The 14,353-nt window shown below is 36.4% G+C and overlaps 2 protein-coding genes across 3 annotated transcripts; one reads left to right on the forward strand and one right to left on the reverse strand.

The window, feature by feature from the left end:
- Positions 1-193: 193 nt before the first annotated feature.
- On the reverse strand, positions 194-3,708 carry LOC121748725 (phenylacetaldehyde reductase-like). 2 transcript variants are annotated; one of them, XR_006039518.1, is made up of 7 exons: positions 3,549-3,708; positions 2,123-2,292; positions 1,768-1,959; positions 1,480-1,642; positions 1,019-1,205; positions 754-891; positions 569-614 (listed from the first exon to the last, which is right to left on the reverse strand). XR_006039518.1 is itself a non-coding variant. In XM_042143211.1 (6 exons), exons 1-6 carry the CDS (start codon positions 3,652-3,654, stop codon positions 458-460), a joined length of 975 nt encoding a protein of 324 aa, XP_041999145.1. In that variant the 5' UTR covers positions 3,655-3,708; the 3' UTR covers positions 194-457. The 2 variants fall into 2 exon arrangements, 1 of the variants encoding a protein (XP_041999145.1); XM_042143211.1 differs by lacking the exon at positions 754-891 and having other exon boundaries at positions 194-614.
- A 5,698-nt stretch (positions 3,709-9,406) lies between these two features.
- Positions 9,407-13,222, forward strand: LOC121746596 (protein RETICULATA-RELATED 4, chloroplastic-like). Its single transcript, XM_042140488.1, has 8 exons — positions 9,407-10,062; positions 11,141-11,209; positions 11,799-11,930; positions 12,021-12,074; positions 12,173-12,217; positions 12,476-12,615; positions 12,690-12,815; positions 12,897-13,222. The coding sequence occupies exons 1-8, from the start codon at positions 9,511-9,513 to the stop codon at positions 12,949-12,951; spliced, it is 1,173 nt and encodes a 390-aa protein (XP_041996422.1). The 5' UTR covers positions 9,407-9,510; the 3' UTR covers positions 12,952-13,222.
- Positions 13,223-14,353: the final 1,131 nt, after the last annotated feature.

Raw genomic sequence — 14,353 nt, forward strand, 5'->3', positions numbered from 1 at the left:
GAAATATAATTTATCAAATTTCATCCTAACATCGACGGAACATATGCAATTGAGATCTCGTTGGAATCCTTATAAAATTATCTTTAATTTGATATATTTTTTGCTAAAAAATAATTTAAATCAAGAAAGTTACATAAATTTAAAGTTTTAAGATGATTTTGATCAGGGAGAATTGATATTAATACTCTTTAAATTTATTTAATAATTTTTTTAATTTAAAATATAATGTCACGACAAAATAAAACAATACAGTACCTAGTACATAATCAAGGCTATCAATATTCGTAGCGGTTTTTAATCTCTACAACCCAACAACAACATTATGCTCAACCCCCAAATTCAAATTATTACATTATATTACAAGTAGAAATTTGAAGGTTTTTTGTTGCTTAGTACACACATAGGATACTCACATAAAGTAAGAAATATAGCGTTGAGCACAAGAGGAAGAGGGGATTTAGACACCTGATGGAGGTTTAAACAGATTTTTCTCCTTCAAGCTTTCAACGGTTTCTTTGATTCCTTCTTTGAACGGAGTGAACTCGACGCCTAGAGATTTCGCTTTTTCATTGGAGACCTGGTACGTTGGTGCAAACGGCTTGTCGTCCGCACACCTGCAAGAGGCCCCACCCGAAAACAATCAAAAATCAAGAAATTCACACTGGAAATTTTGTTGAGCTAAGAATCACTGAAGGTACATATTTTGAACAAATTTATTAAAACTATGCAAGTTTAGAAGTAGTATGTATATACCAACCAAAAGAAGGCCGATCCAGAACTTCATTTTACAAGGGCATTTGGTCATATATAAACAATCAGTTGCAAGCCTCATCAAGGCTGGGACAGGAACTTCCAAATTCCAATGATCATTTTAGTTGTTTCTACATCACACTTAAGTGGAGTACAATCTCAATAAGAATTAAACAAGTTAATCACATTAGAAATTTGACATTTTTACGAGGAAGTTTCACATAAAATGTACTCCACTCCAATAGAGATAATAACCAAAAGGACTTACTTTTCAGGAAGTTTATAAGTAGGGTAGAGTTCGCGTAGTATTTTGACAATTTCTGAGAAGTGTGCAACATTCTCCACTAAACAATATCTTCCACTTGCTGAAGGATTCTCAAACGCCAAAATATGTGCATGAGCAACATCTTTGACATTTACCCATGCAAGAGTAGAATTTGGGTATGTTTCTGCACCTGCATATTGCACGACAGAGCATTACTGTGCCAAGGTGAAATTCTAAAGCTACCGACTCACGAAAGCCAACACCATGTCAAGAGGCTAAGCTTGTGAATTATTGTTGCAAGTGCACTCTCAGCATCGATGCTCGCATAAAGATATATGAAAAATATACGAAATGTGGAAGATATCTATAACAAACCCAAGAAATGTTGCAAGATTGAAAAAGCAAACATAGTTTTACATCGGTGCTTGTCTAGAAAGCAGTTGCAGAAATTTGCAGGAGCTTACCGTTTATCAAGTTCAATATATTTGCAGAGCTTTCGTTTAGTGTTGGCTGCAATAACGGACCAATCACCATTCCTGGGTTTATGGCAACCATTTCAATACCTTTCTCTTTGACGAACTTCCAAGCAGCATCCTCAGCCAATGTCTTTGAAAGAACATACCACAGCTAGCAGAAGCAAAGTTGATGAACACAGGAAAAAAGTGACATTTAGCATGCTTTGTAAATGAAAGGAAAAGGGCGGATAATGGCTATTACATAGTATCTCTCAAGTAGAACAACTGGAACATTACCTGCATCTGTTCACAATACTCTGGTGAAGACCACCACGTCTCATCAACTACCGCTTCAGGTATGAGAGGCTTCCCATTGTATGCAACTGCAGCTATAGAGGATGTCAAAACAATCCTTTTCACAGACGGCACTTTGGCACATGACCCAAGAACATTCAGTGTTCCCTTCACTGCAGGATCAATCAATTCCGCCTGATGGAAATCAAAGCTGATGTGATCAACAAGATATTTCTAAACTTCATAAAGATCAACGAATGAACCATCAGCAGCCTACAAATTCTCGTATCCAATAATATGCCTACAAAAAATCTAGGTAGAATGTTTAACTCATAAAATTTCTTCAGGGGGGAGAAACCTGTGGATCGGTGACGTCATTGAAGAAAGGAGATGCAGTATGGAAAACACCTTCACAGCCATCAACTACAGAGTCGAAGGACCCTTCTTCCAGTAGATCTGCTTTCACCAAGTGAAGTCTCTCCTTGGCTCCATCAAGTGCAAGCAAGTGCTGAGTCTTCTTTGCATTATCTGTTCCATTTCTTGAATGTCAGATGGCATTGATACAAATCATAGCTTATCAGTGAGGAACAGAAAATGTTATCTTATCTCCATCCTCAAATTTAAAATCACAATATGGAAGTGAGCTAACTATATTAATATGTAAAGAAGATTAGAAGAATGTGGTCGTACACATGCAATTTCTCTTTTAGTTACTCTAGTAATATTTTATCGCAATCCTAATCTTTTTTAATTATGTAGCAAAAGTGGAAAAGATCAGCAGATGAAGTCGATGCCACCACAGCATAAGACTAAAAGCAATCCATCAAAGTGAAAAAATGATACAGGTTTAGACTTTAGATGATGAAAAGGAACTCATAATTTAGAGCTAGTAAAATTATTTTAAACCAATAAATATTTTACAATTACTATAAATAGGACCAGTAAATAACTAGTCATAATTCACTTTGCTTTTCTGGTATACCTTAATATTCACAATTAAAATAACTAAATGCAATTTTATACTACACTTTAATAGGAGTACAGTAAAGTGTTACTTCATTAAACCTAACCAAAGTAAAATCATTTCAATTCAATAGTAAACGGTAGTTTGATCAATGCTATGTATTGCCAATTAAGTTAAGAGTTATGCTTTATTTTTTCGATTTTTACTTTCAAGATTTATTTTATATTTTTAAAAACAAAAATATATTTTATAAGTTAAGATAACACTTTTTAATTACTGCTAATGTAATTAAATTTATTGCGATTTTAATAATTTAATTTGATTAAAATGGAGTTATAAATATAAAAAGTAAGACACGAAATAAATTCTATGCATGTATGTGTGCGTGGATATAATAAAAAAATATTATACTAGTAGTAGACAGTAGTTATAACAAGGGGTCAACAAAGAGTCGAGTTATTTCTATAACACAGATGGAGTATAGTGCAGCCCAGTGATGAGGCAAGCTAGAAAGTGCCGATTTATTATTTCCACTACGATGGATGCCCCAAATATGGTGCGCAATGCTCTACAAAGATCAGTGCACTGCACGTTTTTAGGTTTAGCCATAAAACGATGGAAAACTCAACAATCAGCTTCAAATGGAGACTCAACTGAATGCGATAGAGAAATAAACATCACATAACATCAATTCAAATCGGTAGGAAATCAAATAGAGCCCTAAATTCATCGATCAAACGGCATAATGCGGCAGATCAAAAACAAAATTAAAACAAAAAAAAAACAGCTCAAAATCGTGAGAGAGGGAAAGGAAACTGACTGGGGTTACGAACGGATGCCTTGACGGTATAGCCTTTCTGGAGCAGGAATTTGACGAGCCATGTGGCGACGTAGCCCGATGCTCCGGTTACTGCAACGCTGCTCATTTCTCCCAATTAAACTCTGTCAAACTCTACTTGCTTATATAGGTGTTGTTTCACTTTAGCTTAATTTAAATGGAATAATTTTAAATTATATGGTGATTATTAATGTGGTGGCTAATTGAAACGACAAAATAATAGTACTATTGTGATTGTGACTTAGTAATTAATTGGACTACTCCATTTGTTCGTATATCTAAACATAATAAAGTTATGTTTAATTTTTAGGCATGAAATGAAAAAGGAACCTAATCCAGAAAAATGAGGTGTCTTTTTTCAAGAGGTGGAGTGGATACTCACGCAAATAAAGAGAGGTAGCTTAGCCACAGATATTATAAAATGTGTCGGTAATCAACTTCTCAATTTCGAAAGTTGTTGGCTTTTATTATGTGGGGCAAATATCATTTAGGCGCATTTAAATTTATTAATAAAAGTTATTAGCTGCACATAATAATCAATTGTTTTTGTCTGGCTAATTCAACCGACAAAATAATTTTCATCGATGGACCACATTTATGTCACATTGAAATTGCTACCACAAAGCATAATCTAGTACTTATATCAAATATCGATTCTCTTCACTTTGCTGTTTGCTCTAAGTCAACTTAAAAATCTAGACTTGCCGCAAATAAATGGTAAGAGTGTCATTGATTCACAGTGGATTTATAAGTAGATGTAAGAACTGAATAGTAATAGATCCATCATTGTCGATAATTCGATATCTTCAATTAAAAAAGGCTATTATCCGCAATGATGTGGATGTCCCCGCGAACTTCCAAAAAACGCTTCATGTCACGTCATAAGAACCTCCCACTGCACTGTCACGTCGTAAGGACATCCCACTGCATAATGACGGGCATCCCCAAGGACATTCCGACGGACCTCCACAATAAAAAAAATCACAAATTCACCAAATTAAACAATTTACGGAATTATAATTTCAACACGAATACAGACGGAGAAAGTGCAATGATAATTTCAATAAATAAAAAAAAATAAAAAAAGTACATTTCAACAAAAAAAATTAAACAAATTGCATTATAAATATCAACATGCACCCCTCCGCGTCCATAGCTCTTCAATTATATCGTTCTGGAGTCGAATATGGGCTTATTGTTGGCGCATGTCGGCAAATGCACGGACCTGATCGGCCTCTCCATGGGGTATCCTCATACGTACATTGGCGGTGGCCACGCCGTGGCTTGAGCTGGCAGCATCAACATCATCATTGGCACAATCAGTCAGTGTTGGACCTTCATCTTCGACAATCATGTTGTGCATGATAATACATGCGTACATGACATCAGCCATGCTGTCAATATACCACATCGGTGATGGACCCTTCACTGCCGCCCATCGAGCCTGGAGCACACCAAATGCCCGCTCCACGTCCTAGCGCACTGCCTCCTGACGTCCCGCAAAATAGACCTTCTTTTCGTCTGATGGACATCTGATCGTCTTCACAAAGACGAGCCACATAGGGTATATCTCATCCGCCAAATAATAGTCCATATTGTGCTGGTTGCCGTTGGCGACGAAACTGACGGTCGGACCAACGCCCATGCACTGCTCGTTGAAAAGGGGCGACGACTGGAGGACGTTGATGTCGTTGTTCGACCCGACTACTCCAAAATATGCATGCCAAATCCACAGCCGGTAGTCAGCTACCGCTTCAAGGATCATCATAGGATTCTTGCCTTTGAAGCCGATAGTGTACACCCCTTTTCAGGCGGCGGGGCAGTTCTTCCACTCCCAATGCATACAATCTATGCTGCCCAACATTCCCAGAAACCCGTGCTGACTCCCGTGCATATCCATCAGAGCCTGACAGTCTTCGGGGGTAGGCTTCCGAAGGTACATATCCCCGAATATCTCCCTAACACCCTCACAAAAATACTTCAGACAATCGCGGGCAGTCGACTCGCCGATGTGGAGGTACTCGTCGAACATGTCGGTCGCGCCTCCGTACGCCAGCTGCCTGATTGCGGCAATGCACTTCTGTATCGGCGTGTGACCGGGTTTAACAACCGCATCCTCCCTGAACCTGAAATACTCGTATCGACGCTCTAAAGCGCTCATGATACGCATAAACAGAGGACGATGCATCCTAAAACGTCGCCGGAATATGTTATCCCCAAACCGCGGCTCCCGAGTGAAGTAGTCCTCATATAACCGACGGTGTGCAACAATGTGGTCCCAGGGTACTATAGCTCGACGATGGATGTGGCGAGGTACCGCCGGCTGCTGCAAGACTGCTTGTATCAGGCGATTTATCTCCCTAAACGTAACGGCCCGCACCTCTTCGTTAATTCGTCGGCGTATGTCATTAGCACCCCCACCACTACCACTACCACCACCACTAGCCATTTTGGATAGAAACGTAGAGAGAGAGAGACTCGTTAAAACAAGTGGCGCGAATGAAATGAAGTTCAACGAGCCGTATCTATAGAGTTTTATAAAAAATAAAATAAAAATAAAAAGCGGGACGTCCGCCGGGGCACCGCAATGACAGACGTCACGACGGACGTCGCCGGAAAGCCGCGGATGTGAGGTGTCCGCAGCTGACGTCCGCATCCGCCCCTCCCACGCCTAATGGCGGACGTCCCGCGCGAATATCCGACACGCCTGTAGGACGTCCGCCGGGAAATCCGCCATTGCGGATGCTCAATATAGAGAGGCATTTAAAGAAAGACAAAAAACATACTCCACAAAATGTCAACCAACCTAGTCATAGGTTTTACATGATCATTTCACTCATGTTGTAAATTTGTAATCACTTTGAAATAAAGCACATTCATAATGTGGTGCATGACTGAATAGTCTAAATTTCATGTAAAATTTTCAATAATTAGTTTTAGCTAATCTCATAAAAATTTAATAACTTTAGTTTATATATATAGTCATTTGGTTATTACCTTATGTATATCTAAATATTATTTGCATAGATTTAGGTGAAGCACACGTCTAATTACTGTTAATAGTATAATTCAATTGTGTATGTTGCAAACTTGGAAACATATCACAGTTGTATTTTATTTTCTTCTTTGAATGACATAACTACTAGTATTATTTTAATTATGAGGCAAGACCAATGCTTATTAGTACAAAATAGTACTACACAGAAATATAATTCATTATATTCTTTAATATTGGTCACACTTAAGCATTCGGTATACTGAAAATAAAGTAAACATATAAAGTTTTTGTACCATAATCATTTTCGAGATCATTAAGTAGATATTATCAGCTTACTTTTCACAAACTAATTACTAACGTGTTAAATTGTTAAATTACGAAATACTTAAGTAATGCATAAAAATTGTACTAACATATATGCTCGATTCGACAAATTTATGTTATTACAAATCTACCACAAAATCTACAATATAAAATATCATTTTATTTACTACTAATATATACTCATCAACTGCATATAAAAAGCATATAAGTGACAAAACAACTTTATTCTTAAATAAAAGAAATTGAGATCTTACAATACTTAAAGAACTTTAAAAAGAAGCTTTAAAGATTCTTTTGCAATATAAGGTCTCTTATTAACTGTTTGATATTCCTTTAGGGATGCTTCACTCTAATTGAATCATAGTAGTATTCTTTTTTTTATAAACATGAATATTTTTAATTTCATATTTTATTTTTACAGCATTGTTTTTTATTTTTTCTCCATTTAATTAACTAAATATAGGAGTAATTTTTTTTTAAAATCATGTGCTGAAAAAGTGCCTCACTTGACACGGGAAATATGGATCATGTAGTACAAACTACAGTATTGTCATTCTAATTTCTAAATCCAATTCGAGTTAATTTAATAGTAGTAATATAAATATTCAAGTGGGTGTAAAATATTGTTCTAGTCCAAATTTGTAATATGGAGTATATACATAGGTTGAATATATCAATTAATTAAGAAGTACTACTTCTTTGTCTCTCATTATTCAGTGCACGTATTATGATAGTTGAATATCTGGTTATAATTTAAATACTAGTACTATCGTAACAAGTTTGTCGCATTACTCATTGCACGTATTACAATTGTACAATTTAATTCATTCTATACAAAATGACACGTTTTTATCACGTAAAGAATAAACATTTGGATTGAACACAGTTCACTAGATAACTATGTCTATATACAGAGAAAAGTCTTCCCTGCCATCTGCAAGTAAAACATTTTAATGTAGAATTTTTTAATACTACTCCCTCTGTCCCGAAAAAATACGAATATTTAGCCTAATACGAGTTTTAATGTATAATTGAAAAAATAAGAAAAAGATAGAGAACAAAGTTTTTGAAGTATTGTTAGTGAAGAATGAATCATATCTCATTAGACAGAGGAGTTTCTAAAATTAGAAAATTCAGAGACAAACTTAAAAGAAAATAGTTCATAGTGAAAGAGTATTAATTTTATAAATTGTACTCAATAAATTAAATATAAACATACTTAATAGGAGTAGTAATTTACAGACTCATAAATTCAAATTTAGGTAATTTAAGAGAAAATAAAAATATTCCCAATAGTAGTATTTAGAAGGGCTATTTGTATGTAAATACATGAACTTTCAACCTTTTCTAGTTTTCTCATAAATTTTAATTTTTGAATATAAATGCATGAACTTTAGTTTTTTCTGATTTTTTCCCAAAATAAAAAATCAAAACTGATATGGTAATGTTTAAAATTTTTTTTAAACTCCTATATAATGGATGAAATTACAAATAAACTCCTATACTATAGACATGAGGAAATTACAACTGATGTCAAGAAATTACAAATAAACTCCTATACTATAGACATGAGGAAATTACAACTGATGTCAAGAGGGCTCGAACTCGACACCTCATACAATAATGTCTAAGTTCCTTGCCGCTAGGTCAAAGGCTTTGGACAGACTCATGTAGCAATGTGGCAATCAAAACTATGTCGTTTTGATTTAATAAGTTTTACAAAATAAAAATAAATTTCATACCATCATCTTCCCCAGTTATTTCTATTCCTTTCTTTTTCCCTTTGACTGTTCATTCTTTCTTCCTTTCTCACCCAGCAGTCATAAACTCATCGGCGGAGATGAAGCCGCCTCCGTTCCTGTCCAGTTGGCAGAACCTCTGGTATAGTGAAACTATCTCCTGCTGGGAAACTACACTTACACATAATTATCAATACTTGGTAACTTAAATAACACAAGAACAATGCACATTCACAATTCTGGTCAATTCTGGTCAATTCTTTTTCTTTTTCTTGATCGTAACCACGGTCAACCTTTCCCGACTTAATATAAAAACCAACGGAAAATCGAACAAGCTAAATAGGGAATTGAGAAAGGCAGCAACTTTAGGGAATCAAAGTGAAGTAAAATTTTGAGGAATTTTGAAAGAGAAAGGTGAAAAAATGGAATTGAGCGGACGAAGGAGAATTGCAGGTGTTGCTGCAGTGCTCTTGGACCTCTTCAATGTCGTACTGGGTGAGCATGGATGAGCTGTTGCCCATGATAAATAAGTGAGGAAGATGATGACATGTAATTTATTTTTATTTTGTAAAACTTATTAAATCAAAACGACGTAGTTTTGATTGCTACACTGCCACCTCAGTTTTGATTTTTTATTTTGGAGAAAAATAAAATAAAAAAAACTAAAATTCATGCCTTTGTATTCAAAAATTAAAATTTAGAGAAAAAATGAAAAAAAATTAAAGTTGAAGTATTTACAGGCAAATAATCCTATTTTGAAACACAAAACCTGACACTGTTCTCAACAAGAACTGCGCCACCACCTTCCACTTCCACTTCACTCTCTCTCACTCCAAATCCAAACTGTAGAGAGAGAAACAGAGTTTCAGTTTCCACCGCCGCAATGCCAATCTCCACCACTCTCACCCTCACCCCACCCCTCCCGCGCCTCCTCTCCCTGCACCACCCCACCCCCTTTCTCTCCCCTCCCTCTCTCTCCTTCACTCCCCAAACCCCCATCCTCCTCTCCCTATCCCTAACCCACCGCCCCCTATCCACCAATGCCTCCGCCGCCAACACCGAAATCACCTCCAAATTCTCTGGCGGCGGAGGCCACGGCAACAATAACAACAACAACAACGGCGGCGGCGGCGGAGGAGGCGGCGGCGGCGGAAATGAAGGGGGCGACGATAGGAACAAGAGGAGCAACAAAGAGGAAGCTCTAATGGCGCTAGCGGAGGCCGGGAGGAGTTTGGAGAGCTTGCCCAAGGATTTGAAAGCTGCCGTGGAAGAAGGCAGGATTCCGGCGTCGATTTTGCTGAGGTATTTCGATCTCGAAAAGTCTAGCTTCCTTTCTTGGCTTATGAAGTTCGGAGGGTTTAAGGAGAGGTTGTTGGCTGACGATCTCTTCATGGCTAAACTCGCCATGGAATGCGGCGTTGGAGTTTTCACCAAGGTTGTTTAATCCACCAATTCGTTTCACCATTACCTTAATTTAATTTGATTTTTTGTAGCTTCTTTTTATTTATAGGGTTAATTGAACGTAAATACACGAATTATAGCGAAAGTTTGTTGTTTTAACTAACTAGATAATGTTGGCAGAAAAATACAAGAATTTTGTAAGTTTTGAAAGTCGACATGAGTCTATGTTTTGCTGGTCAATAACTCAAATTCTTAGAGTATGATGGGCAATCCGAAGGTGCTATTGGAAAGTTCTCGATGGTAGCCTTCGAATGGTAGCCATAAAGTTGGGATTTGGCCACTGAAAGTGGTTTGAAAATGACCAGAGAGTTACTTTCATGAAACTCTACAATACATCTTTGCTACTTATTAGTATGAAATTTGGATTCTTGTTCCTGTGTCAATAGAAAGCTGTCGGTGAGAGTCTTCACAATTTGACAACAGAAAATGAAGTTATCGGCCAGCTAAAATTGGACTCATGCTGAATTCCAAAACTTACTAACTTGTGTTTTTTCCACCAAGATTATGTACTTGGTTAAATACTGGAATTTGGCTATAGTATGATAAACCCCTGTTTCTGTTGTGTGCCCTTTTCAATCATAAAAATTTAGTGCAAGAGAATATAGGAGTAAAATTTATGATTTTCTAAACTATCTCATGGTGATGGCTTTGCTTATGTCAGCTTAATGCTTTGTTTCTGATTGTTTATACCCATCATTTTGTAATTCCTCATTTTCTGTTGTTCATTTTCCTTTCCGTATTCTGGTTGTTGAAGTGCCAATACCATATTAATGAAACTGGCAATTAGCAATGGTTTGTGGTTTGCATATCCCTTTGAGCTTACATGATTTTAAATGGTTTGAAAATTTTGAAAATGATATTCTTCTTCATTGTAAGTGTGGTCTTTCGAAGACCTGTCTTGGTTTCTTTGCTGCTCGTGGACCTTTTCTGGAGAATCTATTGTTTGATGATATAATTACATGTGCATGGAGGTTTTCTGATGACAAGGTTGTATTAGCTCAAGAATTTTTTCTTAGCTCTGTTTGACATTTTCATTTGTTTCTGTTTTCCAGACTGCTGCGGAATACGAGCGTCGTAGAGAGAACTTTTTCAATGAGATAGAGATTGTTGTTGCTGATGTGGTATGGAAGCTTCTTCTATGAGTACACTTTCCCTTCGAGTTTCACATGCTATTTGTGATGTGTATTCTCTACTGATTTCTTTCTAAGATTTAACATGATCTTCATATATTCCTTTACCCGTGACTTGCCTGAGTTACTTGAATGTTGGACGGGTCATTAGGTGTGATTGGGAGGAGTTTCTTAGGAATGATTTCTTTACAAACTTCCTAAACTCATAAATGGTTCACTTGATCTTCTATCTGCAGTGATATACTACCTCTTCAAATGGTGCCTCACTGGAGAAACATCTGTCTTTTTAGTATAACATTGTTCTTGTTTTGCAATCTTACATGTATAGTTTTAAATGGTACATATATAGTTTTAAATGGGGTAGTGATATTAGACATGTTTAAATACTTGTATGTTTGACCTTACCTATACATCAGTAAATATGCAAATGGAATCAAAACTGACTTCTAGTTTATATCAAATGCACCCAAATGGGGTCAATTCCTAGAACTAAAACAAATTGTGTGTTATAACTTTTATCGACATTTCTTAGTCTCAATCTTTGTACAGCTCTTGTGTGACATTTTTGTTTCTGGCTCAGATGATGGCAATAATAGCTGATTTTATGCTCGTCTACCTTCCGGCTCCTACTATTTCTCTTCGACCTCCTATTTCGCTCAATGCTGGTCGCCTTGCTAAGTTCCTTCATGGTTGTCCAGACAATGCCTTTCAGGTGAGTTTGATGAATTGCTTATTACTTCACTATGACATGAGATATATAAACTTTAGTGTCGAAATCATGGTTTTTTAACATCTTATGCAGCTTGCTTTACCTGGAAGCTCATTTTCATTGCTGCAAAGAATAGGTGCAATAGCGGTATGATATCTATCTTAGGTTCCTTTTATTAGGAAAAAGAAAAGAGAACTGAAGTTGCTCGACTTGAAACCTAATATCTTTTGATTCTCTTCTCACAGCGTAATGGAGCGAAGCTGTTTGCTGTGGGCACCACTTCATCTCTGGTAATTTTCATTGTAGAGATCTTCGTTGTAGATACCTTGATGAACAAAACCCTGAACCTATGCTCATTTGTTCGGTGCTTAGCCCAAAAACCGTATATATACTGGGACTCAATATCGATTTTGCTATTGTTTTGTCCTTCATTCACGACTAAGAAGCTTCGTGGTTGTGAATTGTAGAGTTACTCGTATTTGTTGACTCTACGATGTGTGTATGTCTGCAATGTATGAAACAGAACTTGATTATTTCTTGATGACTAGGTTGGTACGGTTGTGACTAATGCGTTCATAAACGCCCGTAAGGCTGTTGATCAGTCAGCCGGAGATGAGCTGGAAAATGTTCCCATACTATCAACTAGCGTCGCCTATGGTGTCTATATGGCTGTATCTAGCAATCTCCGGTACGTAGCTCATCATAATCTGTTTCTAGTGGTCTCTCTATTTTTTATTTCAACCTTCCTCGCGTCTTCAACAGATATCAAGTTTTGGCGGGTGTAGTCGAACAACGGGTACTGGAGCCCTTGCTTCATCAACACAAGTTATTACTCAGTGCCCTTTGCTTTGCTGTGAGAACCGGAAACACGTATCTGGGTTCATTACTGTAAGTTTTTTCCTAAACCGTAAACCCCAAACCATCCTCTCGGCTCTCAACTTATTCGCAATCTCTTGAATCGATCTGCAGGTGGGTCGATTATGCTCGTCTTATAGGCATCCAAAAGGCTCAAGATTTAGAATGATAAGATTGCGGATGAAAAGTGGTCAATGTGAGACATCTTTGTTAACACTTGGTAAGAGTATGTAGTTTGATTGAGAGTAGGTTTAATGCCCTTTTTATTTGATAATTTGTTTGAGATATGAATTGCTTTTAAATTTTAATTTTCTATTCATTTTGGGCTGAGTTAGCCTTGCAATGGGTTATGCAAAATGTAAATGTGTGAGATCATACATATGTGATAGTATGAGTTTAATTGCATTTTTAATCTAATATGAGTTTAATTACATTTTTAATCTGATATGAGTTTAATACTTAGTAATAGTTGAACAACAAAATATATTTCGGAAAGGTTGACTTAATTAGGAAAATGAGATGGAATGTTCAAAGCATGCCTCCCGTTGACTGCACTACACATATACTAATACAACTACAAGTGTAGTAATATTAAAACCCAAAATTTTAAATGATTTACGCAGTCGAATTAGTCAGGATTGGTATACCTAATTACTGATCAATTTTAGGTGACATGTCACAATAAATCGAAATAAATTAAACATTTTTCTAGAGTTTGCAATGACCGAATCATATGATGTTTCCACAATAGAATTAATTCTCAGGTAGTACACAAATTTTTATACTCATGCCTCCAACCTTATTTTAGTTTCTAGTATATGCTTTTATTTAGATTTTTAGTTTATATAGTTTTGTTCATTTTGTTATAATAGGAATTTATTTATATGTAATCATCTCTAAAATCCTGACAAAATCCTTTAGTTTGACATATATTACTATATTGGATTTCATAATTTGTACATAGAAATTACTAATTAGAATGCACGTCTCATTTGACTAAGTATATACTTATATAATTGCAAATCTTTAATTTCTTTATCAGAAATTTTAAAAAAAAAAGTCAAAATCATCTCACTGACATGTTCCATTCAACCAAGAAATATAGAACATGAAAATTGTAAGATTCCATGGATCCAAAGTCTAATTAAAAAATCTCCTGTCAATTTACACTGTATTGGACCCCATTTTCTTTTCCTGTCAATAATAACTTGGAATCATATTTTACAAGAAATTTGATTGTGAAATATTCTATTTCATGTCCTTAAATACTTATATATTAAGTTAAAGAAATCCCTACAACGTGCCTAATTCTTGCACTTTAAATGAAGTGGGATTGGACAATATTGTTTATTTTTATTTATAATTTTCTTCTACTTTATCATGTTATGTGGATTTAGGGCATCCGCAATGGGCGGACGATGGCACGCCCGATGGCGCGCATCGTCCGCACCCATTGCGGGTGCTCGCCATAGGGCGCGGACGATAGTCGCGCCCTATACTTCGGTCGCGGATGATAGCGCGGACGATGACCATCGTCCGCCCAATTGCGGCTGTCGCGGACGATGGCCATC

This window comes from Salvia splendens, chromosome 9 (assembly GCF_004379255.2).
Source record: "Salvia splendens isolate huo1 chromosome 9, SspV2, whole genome shotgun sequence".
In the NCBI taxonomy this organism is placed as follows: Eukaryota; Viridiplantae; Streptophyta; class Magnoliopsida; order Lamiales; family Lamiaceae; genus Salvia; species Salvia splendens.